Below are 22,420 nucleotides of genomic sequence, written 5' to 3' on the forward strand. Positions count from 1 at the left end.
TTCAAGCTGGTATAGAGGGTCTGAGTGATGGGTGGAATTATCCATGTCTGCTGTCCACCTCCCTCATTCTACAATGGCAGAATAAAATACTTAGTACCTCTGCCATCATCACCAAAGAGCTCCTTTGAGCTCCTAATTCAGCTTTGCAGTGCTCATATTTGGGAGAAACCAAAGAGGAGAAAAGAGTTGTGGCCATGACAAAGTCAAGGTCAGATATATACCTTCCCTTCTTTCTTTGTCATGTTAAACATATTGCCAGGAATAGATGAAATGTATGCATGCCACCATTTGGGAGCTAAATAAACTAAGTAGAAGAAGTATTCTCCTCCTGCTTAACAGATTCAAGTTATTTACCCAGCACACAGTAAGCATTTGACAATTTTTTTCTTTCAGTTAGATTTTATTTTTTCCAATTACATGTAAAAACTATTTTCCACATTTGTTTTCTAACATTTTGCCAACTTCTTCCCCTCCCTCCCGCCTTTCTCCCCTTCCTGAGACAGTAGGAATTTGATATAGATTTTACATGTGCAATCATTAACTGATACTTATTGAGTGACTGATAAAAGACTGTCTCTGGAGAATTATTTTAGTTTTAAGAGTGTTTAAGGCTAAATAACAGAACAAAATCCAAACTGTATTGCTATGAAGGTCTAAGAATTATAATGTTTTAACTACAATACATTTAAAAAGAGAGGAACTGACATTTTTGTTGTCAGAAACAACTAGACAAGACATATGTAACATACAAAGAGTAAAAAATAAGCAAAATGAAATGTTACTCAAACATAACATATTAAAATCAAAGACCCTTATATTAATGACATGTAAATTCATCTTCCGTTTGATTTGGAGTATATAGAATAGGTAAATATTTGGAGATATATATGTAAAACAATACCAATAATATCTTTAACAAAAACATGTCAACCAACAAAAAAACAACAAAAAGTTTTGTTTTGTTTTTTTAAGGAAGCACTTTTAAAAGAAGAATTCTTTTTAAGGAAGCAAAGAAATGAACTACTTTATGCCCTTAAAAGTACACTGGTTCACTATGGATGCCATAACATCTGTCAGCCAAAGGAACTGTACAGAGGTATATTGAATATATAACAAATATTTTCTTAGCTCCTTGGGGGCAGAGACTTTTGTCTCTTATCTTTGTATTAACACAGTGTCTAGAACAAAGGAGGCACTTAATAAATGTTTATTGATAGACTGAATAACTATTTAGATTAGTAACTGAAATTTTAAAGCTCATGTAGGCTGGGGAAAAAAAATAATACCTGGGGAACTAGCCCGATATTCCACTGTGTGAGATGTAGCAAATACATACAATGTGTACAGTCTCAGTCCTTTGGAGCAAGTCAGGGATGTGGGGAAATCACATATTAAAAGATATATCGGAGCAGTCATCTCTGATAGAGATGCTACATAACAAATCTAATATCTATCCAAAGAGCAGTCCAGGCTAGTCACATATGAAGTCCAAAATCTCTGGGTCTAAATGGTTCTAGTAGGTCCAAAATGATGGTCTTTGAGTTTCAAATGCCTCCACATTAAAACTTGGGAACAATGTGATCCAAAGTGAGAAGGTGAGAGACGGAAAATGACAGATATTGACCTTAATTTTAGAGTGACATGATAGACATTTAATTGATTTGTTTCCATATTTGTTTGTACTAAGATTACAGGTAAAAAGGTATTTTTAAAAGGAAATAGTCTATGATCTTTTAGAAAGAAGAAAGCATTGCTTTCCCAGTTAGGGAAGGGAATAGGGACCATGTGATTTCACTAGCATAGAAAACTCTCAATTAACTAAACTCTACCAATGGATGTTGGCACTTTCTATGCAACTTTTGGCCTTAAAATGTTGCCTCAACCACTGAGAAGTTGGGGAACTTGGATCCCAGAGACACTCTTCATCAGAGTTGAACCCTGTCCTGGCTTCAAGGTTAGTTTTCTGTCCAATATGACATGCTGCCTCTTTTTCTCAACTGAAAATAAATTTTCATTGTGTGACCCTTTAAATCATATTTTTCTAAATAGGCATTCTATATTTTATTATCTTTTCAAAATATTTAAAAATTTTATTAAGATACATGGCAAAGGCATTCCCTTTAATGATATCTTTGGTTTTTTATTTATTTAATGCACAAATATATATTAAAGATTTTTGCTGGTATCTGTTCTATGTGTTCTTTGAAAACGAGCAAAAAGCCAAGATTTTCATAAGGCTGAGGGAAACCCTGCTGACCAACATTATTTTTTTAAAAAGTGTTAATACGTGCAAATCCAAAGAGTAATAATACTTTTGCTTTTCACTAATAATGTGAAATAATCACAGCATGAAAATGTCTGCAACTCTGGAATAAGTATACACTATTTATAAAATAATTTATCAAACACAGGGATGGTGTCATTTTTCTATTGCATAGTATCTAATTTTTTAAAGCAACAACAAGAAAAACCGTATAACCTTGAGAGAAAGCATAAACAAACTTGGAATGTGCATCTGTGAACACAGCTTCCCAGGATTCTTCATTATTAAATAATTTTTCTTTTGTTGGCTTGAAATTTCCTGAATTAAATAAAGCATTTTAAGTATGATTAATATGACATTTTCTTTGACAAGTAGTGTTACTACAATGATTCTATAACATTGATTATACAGTGCTTTAAGATGCTAGAAGCCAAGAAATTTGCCCAAATGAAATTCCTAGACTAAATTCACATATGAAAGAAAATATAAGCAGAATATAATCAGTAAAGAAACTAGAGAAAAAGTGGTGAAAAAAAGTTTTCAAAATGAATTTTGCATTGCTCCCAATACCAAAAAAAATTTATAAAGAGGAAAAAGAAGTTTATATTACAGAGAATGTGAATGTGTCACAACTTGAAAAAGCAACAGAAAAATTGGAGCATAAGAAGATTAATCTGAAAAGATTGCAGAACAATGTCAGCATTGTAACACACTTTGATTCACTTTTTAAAATTTTAAACCATACCTTCTATCCTAGAATAAATACTCGGTGTCCATTCTAAGGAAGAACAGTAAAGGACTAGGCGATTAAGGATAAGTGAGTGGTCCAGAATCACAGAGCTAGGCCATAATTCATTTTTCAGGAAGAGCTATATTCTCTTCTATGAAAATAGGAATCTTTATTTATTTAGATTTTTGTCTAAAATTTGTTTCCCCTCTATAATTTGTGTCAAAAATACAAAAGTATATTATAAAATTCTAGGCTTTTTTTATGAGGCAAAAAAGACTCATATGTCCACACTAACCATGGTATAGATAGAAGCTTATTGTACCTTTAATTGGAGCAGAAATTCACACTGGCTTCACTCTTTCTGTGTCTGGTTCTGTGCTCATCTTTTTGTACCCCATTGTGATCTTCAGATTTTCTGTATGATATATAAACACAAAAAGAAAGACAATCACCATGTGCTTACTCTAAGTATAGTAGGATTAATTATCACATCAGGATATTTTTAAATAACCTATAGATATCATTAAAGCATAACTGATATTTCCAAAAACTACTGCTTCTACCATGGAATAGAAGAAGCTTCTTGTAATAGCTTATTGACTTTTTTGTTTACTGAGGACCAGATTAAGTTCATAGTGATGCTCAATATCAGAAGGGTAGTATTCAATGTAATTCATTTGGCCAAATGAAACAGAACATTTTGTTTCTGTCCAATGACTACCATGAAGTTATTCAATTTTATGAAGCACATATAGAGAAGTTGTTCTCAATGGCCCTCCTCTCTTAGTCTCAGAGTGGAATTGTTTTCCAAAGTGCCATAGATTAAATATCATCAAGAAAGAAGTATGTTATGGGTATATCAGTGGAGAAACCAACAGATATGTATTTGGGGTTATTCCAGTAAGTTTGATATCCTCACTTATGAAGTAAAATATACTCCAAACACTATGTAGCCTCAGAATTCCTGCAAGTGGAAATTATTTATCTTTCAAAGCTAGTATATACAATAGGAAAAAGTAGCAGGGATTTTCTGGAGATGTTTATCCTATGTCCATTCTGAGGATAAGAATATAACTATAATTAATGCTCTCTCCTAAGTATGGAGGAGATGAGTTCCTTAAGACTGTCTAGAGAAAAATATTCTTAATTAATTAATTAATTAAATGAAATTTTCCCAAAAAAATACTATCTAGATCAGCTTGCAAAGACATGGCACACGCAGAGCCTGCACTCTGGGAACTGTTCTATTCCCCTTCCTCCCCCTCTTCCCAGAACCCAAGGCCATTTTTTGCATGACCCACCCCTCTGTCCAGCTGCCCAAAGCAGCTCTCTCAGGTAATGTGGGGGCTCACAGACAGCTTAAATTTGCCTTCTGGGTCATAAGGAAAAAGACTTGTACAAAAATATTTATAGTCATGCTATTTGTGGTGGCAAAAAATTGGAAATGAAGGGATACCCTTCAATTGGGGAATGGCTGAACAAATTGTGATATCTGTTGGTGATGGAATAATATTATACTAAAAGAAATAATGAACTGGAGGAATTCCATGTGAACTCCAGGAATTGATGCAGAGTGAAAGGAGCAGAACCAGGAGAACATTGTACACAGAGACTGATACACTGTGGTATATTGGATGTAATGGACTTCTCTACTAGCAGCAATGCAATGACCCAGGACAATTCTGAGGGACTTATGAGAAAGAACACTATCCATATCTAAAGGAAGAACTGTGGGAGTAGAAACACAGAAGAAAAACAACTGCTTGATCACATGGGTTGATGGGGATATGATTGGGGATGTAGCCTCTAAAGGATCAACACAGTGCAATTATCAATAATATGGAAATAGGTCTTGATCAATGATACATATAAAATCCAGTGGAATTGCGCATCGGCTATGGGTTGGAGTGGAAGAGGGGAAGGAAAGAACATGAATCATGTAACCATGGAAAAATATTCTAAATTAATTAAATAAAATTTAAAGTTTTTCAATTAAAAAATAGCAAGCAATTGAGTTAAGAATTGAAAAAAAAATTGCCCTCTGAGCACTCAAACTCTCAAAAGGTTTGCCATAGCTAGACTAGATGATGAGTTAATAGGCATAACTACTAAATAAGTATGAACATCTTGGAGTTAAGTAGATTAACTCCAGGCAACTCAAAACACATCAATTTGAATTGATTGAATCAACTAGACATTATAGTGTTGTGAAGACATCTTTGGTACAAACGATAAACATTTACTATGTTACTAATGATATGTAATGGCCAGTATGAACTTAATGTCTACAGATTCACTAAAACAATTATTTTGAGAAAAACAGGAAAATTACTAATATAATATTATAATGCTATCATCTGAATCATTCTTAAAAGAATGATTCAAATTCAATCTTTTCTTGATTCTTAGATTTTATACCCCTTGATATAATTTTTACAATTTTAGAGTTGTTGTGGACCTTTTACTTATATTGACTAAAATTTGTAAAGTAAAAATGAACTAGCACATATGAAAATTTCTTTGTTTATTAAGAAAAGGAGTATGAGTAAATATTTGGACCTATGGTTCTGTTCATGTCTATTTTGCATTCTTATTTGTTTCATGAGTTGACCTGACTAATAATTTCAATATGTCACTTATAGGTTAAACTTTTGGTGAAGAAATTCTTGTGAAGAAAAGTCACATTAAATATTCACACTTTTTCTAAATTACATCTTTTCTTATAATTTCATATTAAACTATGCAAGTATAAATTAGCAAAACAAAGAAATACTTACAGACGCTCGGATTGTTCAAAATCTTTTCCATCTTCTGTGTTGAAAAAGGATAATTTTAATCAAGATTATTTTACTGATTTTTTAATGATAATGCATGATCAGTTTTCTCTTAATGCATTTCCCTCAAAGAAAGTAAGGAGAGTTAACAGTTAATTTTTCAATTTACAAATTTAATAAAGAGTTCTGATGTGATCTTTTTTTATTTTCCAACAAAAAGTAGTAAAACATTTGATATTCAAAATTTTGTTTCTCATTAACTCTTTAGATTCATGATTATATGCTACATCTAAAAAGGAAACATGACATGAAAATTCTTGATTCTTCTTAGTCTTATTTAATCAAAAATATGTAACATCAGTAGACTGAAGAATGATTATTTTTGTTTTGAAACATTATACTAAGGATTATTACAGAATTCATTAATATTCTATTGAATATATTTTTATATATCATATGATGAATGGAGCTCACCTAAGGAAAAGCAGGGCCACCTAAGGAAAAGAAAGTATGCTACAAAACTAATGTATACTAAACAGGTTAATATGGACAAAAGATGAGCATCAACTTTATTGGTAGGGAATACCAGTAACTGCTAGTATGGAACTGTGCTATTGCATCATAATGAAGAATTTTGGAATAACATTCTTACCTGAGGGCATCTGTTTCTTTTTGGTGTAATGCTCATAGAGAAAAATGCCAGTTACTAAAATTATAACTTCAGCAGTTACGGCAAGAAATGGTTTGAGTGGCACCAGGTAGGTTAGCACTTTTAGGAACTGCTTTCCTTCACTTTCTCCTAGAGGGAATATGGCATGGCACCAGTACAATCCACTCTCTGTCGCTTTAAGATGCTTTATCTTTATCTTTGTTTCATTAAGTGTAGATGGTAGGATTTCATATTTGTCTTTCACATCAATGTCAATGGGAACCTAAGATGAGAAGACATTAAAATCACATGTATAAAAATTATGTGGTTGGAATTTTTTGGTTTGGATGATTGTTTTTAAATTGGACCCACAATTTCATCTTTGTGAAGGGATTTCCAGTGGTGAACTTCCTCTACCAAAGCAGATAGGTACCTGCTCTGCACTTATTGATTTAGAGATTGGTCTAGGACCTTGGGAGCTAAGTGGACAGATCCAATAGCATACAAATCCTCCTGATTCCAAATTCAGCTCTATCACTTTTGTCACAATGTCTCTAAAGAAATATATCTATTTATATGCTATATAAGCAAGGTATTCTTAAAGAAAATGTGTCATAGAAAAAGTTTTAAAAAATGATACTGTTGAAGGAAGTTTCACAGATTCACAATTTAGGCATTGTTCTGGACTTCAAATTCTCTCTTCACCCATATGTCTAATTAATCATTAAGTCTTATACTTTCTATCTTCAAAATATCCTTTGTATCTGACCCCTTCTCTCCATTCATCAAACTATCACCTTAGTTCTGACCCACATCACAACTCGACTACTGCAATAGCCTCACCATTGGATTGTCCTGTGTCATCCCTCTTCATTCATCCTGCTGCCAAAGTAATTTTGCTCAAGTACAGATCTGATCATGTTAGGTGGCTTCCTATCACCTCTAGAATAAAACAAATTCCTAGTACAGTGCACTGAACATGGTAGGCACTTAATACTTCATTGCTATAGACAATGGTCTCTTGGGTTTTGAAGCATCAACAAGGAGATCTCATCTTTCACCTTCTATTTCTATAGTGTAAAATAAGAGTTTGGATTAGATCAGAGATTCCTAATCTGATTTTTATTATGGATTCCTTCATCAGCTTGATGATGCCTATGAACCTCTTTTCAGAATGAATATTTCAAGTGGATAAAACAAAATATGAAAATATTACCAAAAAAACTAATTGTAGTGAAATATATATATATACATATACATACATAAACTTCAGAGATCACACATTTAAAACCCTTCGTAGTAGACAATTTTAAAATTTAGGATCCTATGATTATTATGGGAAAATGGAAATGTTGTAGAATTTAGAAGCAGGTCTATGCTCTTTAGTATTTTTAAAATAGAAAAATGTGATCCTAGCACACAAGAGCAGCATCTGAAAACTTTTGGTCAGTCCCTCTAAGTATGCTTCTGAAAGGGGAAAATCCACTGCCTCTCCTAATAGAAGAACTCTCCTTCAGCAAGTAAATGCGATTTCTTTAGCATTCACTGGTAGAGTGGGAACAGAAAGGAGATGGGATATCATCTTGAGAATCAGTATGTTGGTGCACTTAAATCTGATCCTTTCCTTTTTCTAGATTTTTAATGATTATTAATTTCTTAATATTCCCTATGTTCTGTTTAGTTTCTTAAGGGATCTCATATTCAGATATTATCTAAGCCATTTACTTAATATAATATAAATTATTTTACTGACAACTTTTATCTTACTATATGTCATGACTTAAATTGAAATCTCAATTAAAAATATTTTCTTAAGATCTGATTAAGACAAAATGGCCTGCTCTGTATGATCTGAGAACAGATTACTCAAACTCATGCCCTCTTGTCAGCCATGAGTCATCTGAGGGACTCTCCAAGAAGGCTTGTCTTGGAACTAGATAGAACTATAAGTATATTCTTGATCATATTAAAAACACAATATAATTGCTTTATATTACTCTTTGCTTTACATTCAAACAATAATTTTTAAAGTAAAGATATCCCTTTCAAATCATGGGTGTCAGGGGTGTGATGCCCCTATGATCTGGAAAATCCATGTAAAAATTTTTGCCTCTCCCATTTTACTAGAGATGAAGTCTGAATTTTTCTTTTTCTTTTATGGGGGAACTTTATTGTAAAATTTGAATTAAGTATTTTGTCATAGGCTATATGTAGGTCAATGATAACATTTCTAGTATTTGGCTTTTATGTTCTTTGTGCAAATTTTGAGATTTACTTATTTTAACTAGAAAAAATAAAATTTGTATATCACTGGTGTCAAAACATTAAATATGTTGATATTAGGCAATACTTTACATATATTTTATGCATTTCTGAGGTTCAAAACTTTTTCTATGTCATCTACTGGCCTTCATTTGTTGTCTGCGGCTTCTGCAGAGCTCCCCAAAAATTCCTATTTAATTTCTTATGCTGATCTACAATATATTGAAACCACAATAGAAAAAGCCATTATCTAGAAAGAATACATGTATATATTAGGCACCAGGCAATGTCCATCTCTCTTTCATATCATGTGTACAAATACCTGGGAACTTGATCATAACAGTTTAAATGTTAGGGAAACCCTGTCATTCAATCAAAATCATTCAAATAAATGTTTATTGATGTAAATATTTTATGGTTGTTACTTTTCTATTTTGGTGCATTAGTAGCAAAGTTAAGGAGATATGATACCCTAAATTCACACCTAAAGCACTCTACCAAAATAATTGTATTGGTACCAAATTTTCAATTTGTCACTGAGCACTTTCTCTTCTAATAGATTGGAGTCCCATCTCTCACCCTCAAGGACCTGAAGCAGGATCAGTCTTGCTTGGGTTGATGTGGAAACTCAGCACAGCTGTAAGGCAATATTATGATCTGACAAATCCACTTGCCTTTGACAGAAATTTATTCTCACTCCTCAGTTAGGTGTTACAGCAACAGAGGAAAGAGAACACAATGGTGACATAATCTACTTTACTGCTATTATGAAACAATGTGGCGATGCTTTGATGAATCTTATTAATTATCTGTCTTTATATTCAGCAATTGGGACAATTCACTCTTCTGGATTGCTTCTCAGTTACTGGGAATTGATTTTCTTTGTCTTCCCTTGGACACCTGCCACCCCTAGAACATCTAGCCCTATTTGGCTAGTAAAGTCTACACATCTGACTTAAGCAGATAAAATGCATGTGTAGATTAAATTTAAAACAATTTATGAAAATCTGATGTTTTTCTTTTCCAACCAATCTGAGTGATATCAAGTCAGCCTTAGTTAATCTATATTATATTGCCTGTCATCTCAGAGAAGGGAGAGGAGAAGGGAGAAGGAAGAGAATATCATTTGCAAAATTTCAAAAAATGATTCTTAAAAATTTTATCTACATGACATTGGGAAAATTTTAATGAAATAAAGAGGAAAAAAAGACCATAGTTAAAATCTATCCTCAAATATATACTAATGTGTGTCTGTCGGTTTCTTTATCCAAAGAGTGGAGTTAATAATAGTACCTCTCTCCCAAGCTTGTGAAGATCACAAGAGTTACTTGGCACAATACTGGCTCATAGTAAGCACTTATTCCCTCCCTACCTCATTCCCCTATACTACAATGATAGTGAGCCAGGGAAAAGGAAAAGTCTTGTTACATTTAATTGTGGTTGGACTCTGAATACTTATATAGGTGGTCACCAGGAATTTAATTTCTAAATCCCAAAATGAATTACTAAAGTAAATGGAATTTGTGGTAGTTTGTTTACAATAGAGGGAAATATTAAGGAAGAGAGAAAAGGGGAGAGATAGAGCTCTGGCTTCCACTGACATCAGTTAAAATTTCTAAGTCCCAGCCAGGGGAAGAGAGTTTCAAGATAATGGGCCTTTCCTGGAGGCTTCATGCCTCCAGAAAGGTGGGGTTACTAAATCAGCCTTTCACTCACCAAGGCTGACCCTCTAAATGGAAAGAAGTCTGGGTGCCTGTCTTCCAGTCACTGGTCACTCCTCAAGTGTCTGTCTTCCAGTCTCTCCTCCGAGTCAGAGAGCTCTTTGATCTCCTCAAATAGAATATATATTCTTCTGGCCTCTGGTACTCTTTTTAAAAATCTTTTTCTCTTATGTCACCTCCCTTAAATTTCACATCTACCAATCACAGCAGACGCTTTTCTCCAGAACTGCCCACTCTTTAGTTCACACCTCCTTTGGTTATATTATCCCTTTTTGGGTTACTTAACACCTTTTTTTTGTTAGTTCACCTTTTGTAGTTACTTAACACCTTTTTGTAGTTAAAATGGGTAGATGTACTTAAAATACTGAGTTATCACCTTTTGGGGATTAAAATCTAAAAACAGATTGTGGATTACAATTCTAGCTTCACTATAAAGGAAGAGCTAAGTATCTTCATTGTTATAATCAGGAGATAGCTAAATCCAATCTTCACAGAGTAAGTGTTTCCTTTCAAAGGTTGATTTATTTTGAACTGTATTTTGTTGTAGTTGGGAACTCTCATTGAGGAATCTCTCTCTCTCAATGAAGATGTGTCACAGCTCTAGATCTCATTGTGTTAGATCTGTGAATACCTGCTGCACTGAGGGATCACTTATCCAACCTCCCAGAGCCAATATGAGTCAGAGAGAGGACCTGAATACGGGTCTTCTTGATTTAGAGGCTAATTTTGTATCCACTATGCACACTACCTTATCAACTTGGGAATAAGGACTCTTTCCTCAAGGAAATATTTCTCCAGATCATCAATTAAAAATGCAAAAGAAAATGAATTGTGCTCTCCTTTCTAAGAGATTAAATAAATCACTAATTTTAAAGTCAGTTTTATGCCTTATTAAGAGTGATTTCTGAATTATGACTAGGCAGATGACAGCATATTTATCCTCAATACCATTTGTGTTTTCTAAGGATACTAACAGTGAATAACAGGACACTTTCAGGAGTTTGAATGAACCTAAAGTCTTGGGTTTATTATTATCAATGCAATAAAAACTTTCATTTATTTTTTTCTTTCATTAGAAAAATTAAATCTTACCTTTTCACTTCCATTACTAGAATACCAGATCCACTCTGAAGGGACATATGTTTTAGTGTTACAGTACAAAACAACAGAATCCCGTTCATAATTCACCAATGGTTTTTCTTTTGTATAAACTACAGGAACTAAGGAAAAATAAGAGAAATGCACAATTAATAAAAATAAATTTAAATAAAATACAAATTTAAGTATTTTAAAATATTTCTTTAAAAAGTTATTTCCTCACATTTCTAATTGAGTAATGATTTATAATGTGATATTAGTTGCTATTTATTTCCCTGCAGTTAGTAGCACAATGTCAGAAGAGATAAAATGCTCATCTATTTCAGTTTAACTGAATATTTCAGTTAAGTTCATAAATCTCATCAATGTTGATCAGAAAAGACTCAATAGGGGGCAGCTGGGTGGCTCAATGAATTGAGAGTCAGGCTCAGAGATGGGAGGTTCTGGATTCAAATTCAGCCTCTGACACTTCCTAGCTGTGTGACCCTGGGCAAGTCACTTACCCCCCATTGTCTTAAAAAAAAAGACTCAATAAAACCCAATTCTGCAACAACATTAGTAAGCACTGTATATCAAAAATAATGGAAATTTAAGAACAATGACTAATGAAGTGGCCAAACACTTTTAATCTGATGATAATGCTTCCTATTTTTTAACTAAAAGGTGCTGGTGCAGAATGAGGCATAAATTTATAAAACCACGTGAAGATTGTATGTATGCATAACTATCCTTACTTGTTTTAACATAAGATTTTTGGGTGGAGAAAGAATTGGGAGGGAACAGAGGTAAATTTATAATAAGATGGTAAAAAAGAGTAAGAAGGAAAAGAACTTATGTGAATCATCAGAAATACACAGAAGGGAGAAAAGGGAAGTCCAGAAGAGGTCACAGAGACTTAGATCTACTGGATTAAATTTGAAATATACAAAACACTCCTTTTTATATTCTTTGAATAGGCAAGTGCTTGTGTCAAATTAATGGTAATTTTTTTAAAAATTTAAAAAATGAAAGAAATGGAGAGTCAAGAGTTTGTACATTAGGAATTTTTCAAAATGATCAGATTACAATGCAACCAAGGTTTCTAAATCCATCCCTAATACCTCCAAGCTGTCTGATAACAAGTCTGAAACAGGGATGTTGACAGTTGCCTTTACGGGGAGGGTGACAATAACTAGAAAACTCTTTTATGTTTAATTTCCACTGTTAACATCTCCTCTATCATTTTCATAAGTTCAAGAAATCAGCAAAACAATAAATCAAGCCTTGATTTGTAGCAACTATCTATTTTGAAGGTGTAAAGGATCACAATGAAAATGTAAACACCTGACCCTCAAGATGAAATGACTCCAGCATACTACTAGATAGAGAATAAATAGCCAGATGAAATCAGCAGGACTCTAAGGAGTCAGTAGTCTTCACAATGTGTCTGTATTTATGTGTCCCACTAGGATGAGATTTATGTAGTGGGTTGTACAATGGTTTTTAAGGAATACAGAGGAAATAGCTAGTGATAGGGTTTCACAAAGAAGAAACAACTATAACTATGATAGTTCCTTCTAATATAATTCCCTATTCTTTAATGTGCCTATATCAAGAATGTGGAACCCTGATGTGACCACACCATATAATTTGGTTTTGTTAGTTCCCAGAAGGTATGAAGGTATAATTTTTAAGAATCTCTCTCTCTCTCTCTCTCTCTCTCTCTCTCTCTCTCTCTCTCTCTCTCTCTCTCTCTCTCTCTCTCTCTCTCTCTCTTTTTCTCTCTCTCTTTTTCTCTCTCTCTCTCTCTCTCTCTCTCTCTCTCTTTTTCTCTCTCTCTCTCTCTCTTTCTCTCTTTCTTCTGGAAGGATCCATATTAGAAGAAAAACACAAAACACTGGTGGCTCGAGATACGAAACTGAAATGAATCAAGCAGTATTTAGGGTAAAAAGGACTTTATTAGCTCTCTTGTCACAATGTTTTTCTTACCAAAGTAAAGAGGCATTTAGAGCAACTTTCTGTGTCACAGAACAGAAGAAATAAGATTTAGTGTAAAAAAGCCAATGTGCACATCCATCTCAGTGAAGATCCTAATGTGAAAGAAGGGAAGAAAATCACAGACCGGAGGGCCCAGAACTGAGTGCTGAGCTTGCACTTTCAGTTCAGGGAGCAATGAAAAGAATCAATCATAACATCATAGGATCAGAGACTTAGGAGGATCTGTAAGAGACTTTTGAAATCCACTACCAAAGAAGGAACTAATGGAACCTGAATACAAATTAAAGTATACCATTCTTCACCTTATTTCCACCATGAATTTTTTCTCTCAGGTAAGCAATATGTGACTTCTTTCATAACATGATGAACACGGAAATATATATTACATGATAACACCTGTATGACATATTGAATTACCATCTTGGGAAGGGAAGAAAACATAGATTGCAAAATGTCAGAAAACAATTATTTAAAATCTTTTCAACATGTAAAAAAACATTTGAGGACATTCAGTGCAATACTCTCATTTTTCAGTTAAGGAAAATGAGACCCAGAGAAGCTAAGTGACTTGCCCAAGGTCAGAGAGAGAGTAATTAGTGGGGCCAGGAATCTAATACAGGTCCTTTGCCTCCAAATCCAATGCTCTTTCCACAATAACATCAGGATTAGGAAGTGAATCCAAAAAGATTGCCATGACAATTAATTATTTAGCAGACAAGAAAAACTCATTTGTTAATCTGGATTTATTGAACATTCTCTATACAGGAGGCTGAACAAGAAGTTGGCTGAAAAAAGCTTATTCTGGTGACATTTTCACAATAGCTAGTATGTTTCCACTTTAAATGAGACCTTTCCAAATCAAGGCACTCCATACATGACAGGTCCATTGCAATAAAAGGGAGTCAGCATGACAAAAGCTGAGTGGGTCTCAATACGACCATAGAACAAGAAAAAAACCCAATATAGACCAATTTTGAACATCTCTCATGACCAAAAAAAAAAAAACAAAGAAGAGCAACATGTACCTTCTATGAAGGCTAAATTTTATTTAATTAAAAGGGAACATATTGTGGCATGCAATGGAGAAAGATATTTCTCTTACATAATTGCCCTGACTCACTTATGAGAAAGGTATTTGTGTAGGCTCAGCTTAATTTTCTTCTGCAATTGACTGTCCATCAGCTAAAAAGAAATGATTAGTCTTGAAGATGGGGGCAACCTGTCAAACTAACCCTGGAAGCAGCTTCATGATCCAAGTGAACAATGTGGCTGATCTGGAACTGGCAATGAAATTCTCTAGAGACTATGGGTCAAAGTAGTAGGTTTTAATTTATTTTTAAGAAACCAAGACTAGGTATTTAAAGGTCAAGTATGCATAAGGCCAGCATCAGGATGAATCTCAAAGCATCTGCAATTATGATGTATTTAATGGAGATAAAAGTGTTGGGTCACAATGCTCCCTGTTTTTGAATAGGGTGTACAGGGGAGCCTACATCCTCATCCAGAAAGTACATGGCACCTTTTGATCTAAAAGTCATCCCTTGACTCATTAGCAGCTGCAGGTTCAGAATGTACACTTTGGTTATCGTTCACTTTCTGGCATCCAAATACTCTGCTGACAGCCAAATGCCAAAAGGCAGCAACTTTTTTGGCATCATACTCATCAGCTACAAAGAGGCCATTTTGTAATCTCATAATAATAAATCATCTCTGTCTTGCACACAGAGACAATGACATTGTTGCTGAATTGCTCCAAGGGTTCAGCCTTGTGCACTGGTATTGGACTTAGCACTCAGTAGAGACTTCCTTTGTCCTATTTAAAACCAAAGCTTAAGTAGACTTTCAGCTATGTCCCAAGCCCAACTCTTCCAGCAAAAGACATTACGACCTCTTCTTCAGAGAAATGAAGAACCACATCTAATGAGTGTGAAGTAATGGGAAGACTGAGTAATTATAAAATATTTTTGCCTTGAAGGTCTGCTTAAATAACTGCAATATGGATCATTCTGTGAAAGCTTTTAAATTGTATTCTGATGAAATTAACTGTTTCTTCAGGCAATATTCATTTTCAAATGAATTGTAGGGCAGAATTCTCTCTTAGGAAAGAAGAGCTAGAGAACACTTTTATTAAATTCACAAATACCTCCAGGATAAAGGGTATGCTTAAAGTTGTATTCAAGTTAAAAGCATATTAAAAATGAATAAGTCCATTTGAAATGTCTCCATCTAAATTCTAGAAAGGAAAAAAAGGAACATTGCTAAAACTCAGGTATCCTTTTATCCCCCCCAAAAAATTTGCAAATCAAAGTTGAAAATTAATTAAATGGTACCTACTGATTCATACACACATACAAATATGTATTCCTATATACATATATACAAACATATACATATATAAAGAAATATATGAATACACAAAACTTGTAGAAAAACATAATAATGAAAGTACTAGAAGGAGAAAATGAAAGATTTAAAGGGGAATGAATTAGCAATTAAGAAAAATATTGCCTTGAATTATGTTACATCATGAGTTAGAAAGTAGCACTGTCAAAGCAATATTTCTTCTTTGAAAAATGGGACTCTTTCATTAGAACAAGCCTAAATAAGAAAAAATAGATTGTTTCTAAATACTTTCTAAGCCTTTGTTTTATTTATCTCTTGACTTGAACTTATTGTTTAATCCATGAAATGTGTGATTTGAACAAGTGATCCAAGTTAGTATATCCATCAAAAAACATCTATGTATTGGAAACATGCTGTGTGTCTAACAAAATTCTAAATGGAAGGAGAAGGGTAAAAGTGGAAGGGAAAAGGGAAAAAAATTGAAGGTAAGAATTTGGGTACTTGGAGATATACTCTACACAAATTAATTTAGAGTACTTAAAAGTAGGCTACTAACAAGTATAAAATGAAAAACAGCCTGAATGTGTAGGTGGTAGGATGATAAAGAGAAATGAGTATAGTAGAGCTCTATTTTTAGTCATGATCATCAAAAAGCAATGAGTTGTGGTTACTTACTCAGAACTTGAAGGAAATGGAAAGAAATTCTCTCTCAATTTGCTATGTAACTGAAAATGAAACAAAAGCCTTTACTAGTTAAGGCTTTTTTTATAGCTAGTCTAACCTAGACAATGTTATTTTCATGATATTATGGTCTAGTTATGAAAATACATCACTCATAATACTTATTTTTACCAGGAAAATTCTATATCTCAGAAACTTCCTTTGACAAGTGATTCTTATTTTAACAAGTATTGTAGAAATAGGGAAAATGTTCATGAGGTCTGGAGGCTCTAGAAATGGGCTTGCCTGAGAGCTGTTGGATGAGCAAGATCTCAATTTTCCTACGTTGCACATTTTTTGAAAAAAAGATACAAAAATATACTTGCTATAAAGAATTATTGGTGTGAAAATTCCATCAATACAAGTGTTCAAATTTAATAATAGATCAAAAGTTCTTAGTGTTCTAAGAAGCTTAATGACTTGTCTATTTTTATATAGACAGGATATGTCAAAAATGGAAGTTGAATCTAGGTAATCTAGACTCCAAGGCAAGCCCTTTAGTCAGTTTGTGTCATACTCATACCCTACATGGTAGATAGATATTCATATATAAATGCATTATTTGTGATCTATACCCAAATATTTGCTTATACATGTAGATACATATATAAATGTTTTGTTTATATGTCAAATTGTTGATTGCAGTGTTTATTCATTAGAAATGCAACTTATAATTCAGAAACCATAATATTGACATTGTTAAGTTCTCAGTACTGACCTTCAAGGTTAAATATGCCCTTTTGTACATTTGCTTCTTCAATAATACAAGAGTAGCTTCCCAAATGCATTCTCTCAGTGATCATCAACCTAGAAAGAATTTAAGTTATTATGTTTGTGCATTTATATATTTTAAGAATGAAAAATGAAAAGATTTAGGCACTGAATAAAACAATCTTGATCAATATAAAAATACTCTAAGGAAAGAATTAATATTCAACTAACTCATGCTCATAGGAATAAAAAGTCAAATTTATGCATTGCTTACCTGATGTAAGTTTGCAAGACATTGTCAATTACTTGGACGTTACTTGTTCTATTGATCACGTCATTTCCTTTTTTCCAAACCGCATACATTGAATGTGGTTTCTGGGTGGTACTGAAGTTACATTTTAGTTCTATGTTAGCAGGGTTTCCTACAGTCACATTTTTTTCCACTGGTACATCAGATGTTCCTATTAATTAAAAGAGATGAAGACTAAATATTAAGAATTAAACATTTGTAGTAGGTTCAAAATATTTAGTATAATTTTGTTTGATTCACTTTATTTTGTCAAATCCAAAGGAAAATATTAATAGAATACATAGATATATTACATAATTCAATTGTACTTATGCATTCTCAAGTAGGTGATAAGCTCTTTGAAGATAAGGACTATGATTTTTTGTTGTCATCCTTGTTCAGTCATTTTCAATCATTTCTGATTGGTTTTCCTGGCAGAGATACTAAAGTGATATGACATTTTCTCTAGCTCATTTTAGAGAAGAGGAAATTGTGGTGAATGGGGCTAAATTACTTGCTCAGGGTCACAGAGTTACTAAGTATCTGGAAATAAATTTGTACACTATCCATTGTGCCACGTGGCTGCCCCTGCTTTGTATTCCTGTTATTTGTATTTGTATTTATTGTATTTATATTCATATCCATAGCTTAATATTTAACAAACATAAGGTGTTCTGATAAATATCTCTGATTGTAGAAGAGTGGTTTCAAAATTTGTTAATAGAGTAGCATAAACATTTTAGTATAAAGTAGTGCTTTAGAAGTTAAAGAAGTCTATTTTTATAATATTTATTAATTTTATTTGTAAAATGAAGATAATAATACCCCCTTTAACACCTTAATAGAGTTGTTGGGAAACTTAAGTGAAATAATATATGAAAAGTGCTTTGTAAATGTGATTTTTTAAAAAGTCAGTTATTACTTTATACTCTGAAGTTTGAAACAGAAAGCTTAAATGGAGCTATATAAGAATTCATTTTTATGGTCACTATTACTAAAGAGAAGATGGATGGAGGAGTAATTGGAAAGTTTCCCTCAGAATTAGGAAGATCAGGGTTTAAAGTCCTTCTATGACAGAGTGTGGACACCTAGCAAGACAGCTGACTTGTCAACTGGATAATGGAGTGTCCTCAACCAAGAGTTCCTATTATTCATTAAATTCCCATCCTTATTGTAAAAGTCAGGTCCAAAGGGTATCCTACTAGCAATGACATAACTTGTTCTTACATAGCTTCCTGAGACTTCCCATAATTATCTATAAGAGCCTCAATACTCTAAAACACTTTTGATTCCCCCCCCCAACAAATTAACAAACAACGGCAAGATGTATGAAAAAGCTCAACAGCAACTAACTTTTGTCCAATGGTTTATTATGCCATCACTTGTAATTACATTTAAAATTTTTGAAAGTAAAAAAAATGCTTTTCTGAGAAGCAACCAGGTGTAAAGTTTGAAAAAAATATGCACTATAGTCTGAAATGCTTTGTGGGCAAATGCTTGAAATAATTGCTTGTACAATTCAAAAACAGCTGAGTTAAATTTCCTGATTTAAAGCAGAAAGCCTTTGAATATAGAATAATGGAGTCTAGAAATTTTCAAAAACTAAGGAAAAGTTTTATAAAATTATGATCAACTGAAAATGTAGTGCAGGGGGTGCTGCTAAATGGCTCAACGAGTAAAGAGCCAGGCCAAGAGACAGGAGGTCCTGAGTTCAAACATGATTTCAAATACTTCCTAACTGTGTGACCCTGGGCAAGGCACTTAACCCCAATTGCCTGCTTCTTATTGCTCTTCTGCATTAGAACCAATACTTAGAATTGATTCTAAGAAGGAAGTTAAGGGTTTAAAAAAATGTAGTTCAGGTAGAAATGGTTTTTTATACCATTAAATATTCTAGGACACCTGAAATATCCTTTGCTCCCTTTTGGGAATACTAAGTATTGGTTCCAACTCAGAAGGGTATTAAGGGTTAGGCAATGGGAGTTAAGTGACTTGCCCAGGGTCACACAGTTAGGAAGTATCTGAGGCCAGATTTGAACCCAGGATCTCTCATCTTCAGGCCTGACTCTTAATACACTGAGCCCCACTGCCCTGGAAGATAAAGGTTTGTTTTTGTTTGTTTGTTTGTTTGTTTGTTTGAATGCAGTACAGGTTGAAATAATTTTGAATACCATTAAATATTTCAGGACACCTGCAATATCCTTTGCTCCTTTTTGTATTGCCATCCATCATTTATGGTCTCGATTAAATTTAACCAACATTAAAGTTAAGACCTGATAATTGGATATGGGGATGGGAGGGAGGAAAAATGATACTAGTCTTGTTTTCAAGTAGCTTACACGTCACTGGGAAATAATCAATATATATGGACAAAATATATATAGAATAATACAAAGTTATTTCAAGAAGAGCACATTAACAACTGCATGAATTGGCAAAGGCTGCTTAGAGGAACTGGCACTTAACCTGTCTTAAAGGAAGGTTTGAATAATCTGAAGGATGCAAAAAATCAATTCATCTGACTTCTGCCTAGCAGGAATACAAGCCAAAGAAAATTTTGAACATTTACTCTGTGCTAAGTATTGGGTTATGGATATAAATGGAAATACCTTAAAAAATTTTACAATCTAGCTGAAAAATAAAACTATGAAACCTGAATTATTGAATAATTTAAATTATAATTATGTTAAATTTAGTACTACAAATTAGCCACAAAATCATATAAGAGCTGAAAAAGGTAAATCACTTCTAAAAAAGAAGTGTGTGATGCAATAAAAAGTCCTATATTGAAGTGAAAAGACAGTTTTAAATCCTGCTTCAGTTTCATGATGACTAGGAAACCTTGGACAAATTTCAGAACCTCCTGGAAGCTTAGTTTCCTTGCATGTAAAATGGGGCTGACGATACATCAATGTCTTACCTTACCATGTCATTCTGAGGATCCATTTGGATAATGTGCATAAAATATGTCAGCTATTATTGCTATCAGTGTTGCTATAATAATTCTGAGAGAATAATGAGCACAGACTTGACCCCCTAGGATATGGGATTTAAGCTGAGCCTTGAAGGATGAATAGAATTTAGAAAAGTAAAAGTTGGGGGCAGAATTCAAGGTAAAGGATACATTTTTTCTAGAGGCATAGAAGGCACTGCTATTAGGCAACTTGCAAAAAATTAAATAGAACACTAAACATCTGTTCATCAAAAGCAATAGGAAAGGGGATGCCAGCAAGTTAAAAAAACATTGATTCCACCATCATCTCTCTTCTCAAGCTTCCTTTCCAAATTCTCTCCTTTATTTATTCCACTAGGAAATTAACTTTTGGGTGATATTCTGAAGGAAGATTAAAAAATATACTTCTAATTTTTCTCCAACAACAATTTCCCTGTATCTGGAACATTCTAACTCTGATCATGTCCATCCTCTTTAAAGGAATTACATTATTCTGCATAATGCAATACTCAGTCAAGCACCCCTGGAAAAACAAGGTTATTAGTGTGACAAGGAAATCAAACATTCAAGAAGTATGAATCTAAGACTGAAAGAAGAAAAGGTTCTATGATTAGGAATGGTTATTTGTAAAATTTGGAAATAAAAAACCCAATGAATCAATAAGAAAAAGGGCTTGGAATGGCTGTAGAAAGACTAAACTAAATATGATTTATGAATATAATGGTATATTATAGTATAATAAGAAATGAAGAGAAGCAAACCTGGAAGACTTTTATGAACTGATGCAGAATTAGAGAGCAGAACCAGAAAAACAATTCACATTAATAACAAAAATAGCATAAAGACAAAAAAACTTCTAAATACTTAGAAATATTACCAATGCAACAAACAGCCACAGTTCCAGAGTACCAGTGATGAAGCATGCTATGTTTCTCCTGACAGTGAGATTTTGGACTTAAGATGCAGAATAACACAGATACACATTTTGGAACATGGTCAATACAGGCATTTGTTTTGTTTGATAATGAAAAACTGTGGAAAAGGTTTTGTTTTGCTCCGTTTTTAATTTAGTGAGAAGTTGAGGGACATATAAGCAGAGCATCTTTTAAAGCTTTCCTATTAAATTATATGCTTTAAAATAAAAGTAAAATATACCCAAACAATCTGCAATTTCATGTGCTTTTTTCTGTTTTACAACGTCTATGAAAATGTCCATTTGAGTTAGAATTTAAGTTTAGAAAAAAGATTTTTCAGAAGAAATGTAAATCTTTGATATTAATAATGATAAGCAAAACTGTAATTCCTTCCTGCCTCAGATACAAAATATTTAAATTATATATATTCTCACTCCTTATCCAATCAGATGATAAATCCTACTCTTTTCATCTTTGTAGCATCTATTATATATATATACCCCCTTCCTTCTCTGCATACTGTCACTACACTGATATTGGCCATCATTGCCTCATGACTAAACTTCTACAATAGCCTTTAAGTTGTTATTCCTGATTCAAGTCTCTCCCTACTCCAGTATGTCCTCCACTAAATTGTCAATTTTACCTTCCTAAATCATAGGTCTGACCATGTTTCCCTTCCCTCCTCAACCAAATCCATAAAAACCAATGGCTTCTTATTTTTTCCAGGATCAAATATTAAATCCACTTTCATCTTTTAACACAAACTTCACAACCTGGTACTCTTCTACTTTTCCAGTTTTCTTATACTTTAACTCCTTTCTACATACTCTGTGATGCAGGCACACTGGTCCCAGTGATAATAGTTTTATATCATGATACTCTATCTTCTGACTCCATATTTTTTCACTGTCTAACCCTTATACCCAGAACGCTTGGACCTTCTCACTTCCCTGGCTTCCCTTACGTCTTAGCTAAAGGCTTATCTTCTATAAGAAGACTTTCCTGATTCACTT

General features: G+C 33.3%; 1 protein-coding gene across 1 annotated transcript in view; it reads right to left on the reverse strand.

The window, feature by feature from the left end:
• Window positions 1-379: 379 nt before the first annotated feature.
• EMB (embigin) overlaps window positions 380-22,420 on the reverse strand; it is a 39,746-nt gene continuing 17,705 nt past the window's right edge. The window contains exons 3-9 of the mRNA XM_007487385.3: window positions 17,523-17,709; window positions 17,256-17,344; window positions 11,492-11,619; window positions 6,420-6,699; window positions 5,771-5,804; window positions 3,316-3,408; window positions 380-2,581 (exon numbers count right to left, since the gene is read on the reverse strand). Coding sequence (XP_007487447.1) covers window positions 3,318-3,408; window positions 5,771-5,804; window positions 6,420-6,699; window positions 11,492-11,619; window positions 17,256-17,344; window positions 17,523-17,709 — 809 coding nt within the window. The 3' untranslated portion in view covers window positions 380-2,581; window positions 3,316-3,317. The remainder of the gene's footprint in view (window positions 2,582-3,315; window positions 3,409-5,770; window positions 5,805-6,419; window positions 6,700-11,491; window positions 11,620-17,255; window positions 17,345-17,522; window positions 17,710-22,420) is intronic.

Source organism: Monodelphis domestica, chromosome 3, assembly GCF_027887165.1.
Source record: "Monodelphis domestica isolate mMonDom1 chromosome 3, mMonDom1.pri, whole genome shotgun sequence".
NCBI lineage: Eukaryota > Metazoa > Chordata > Mammalia > Didelphimorphia > Didelphidae > Monodelphis > Monodelphis domestica.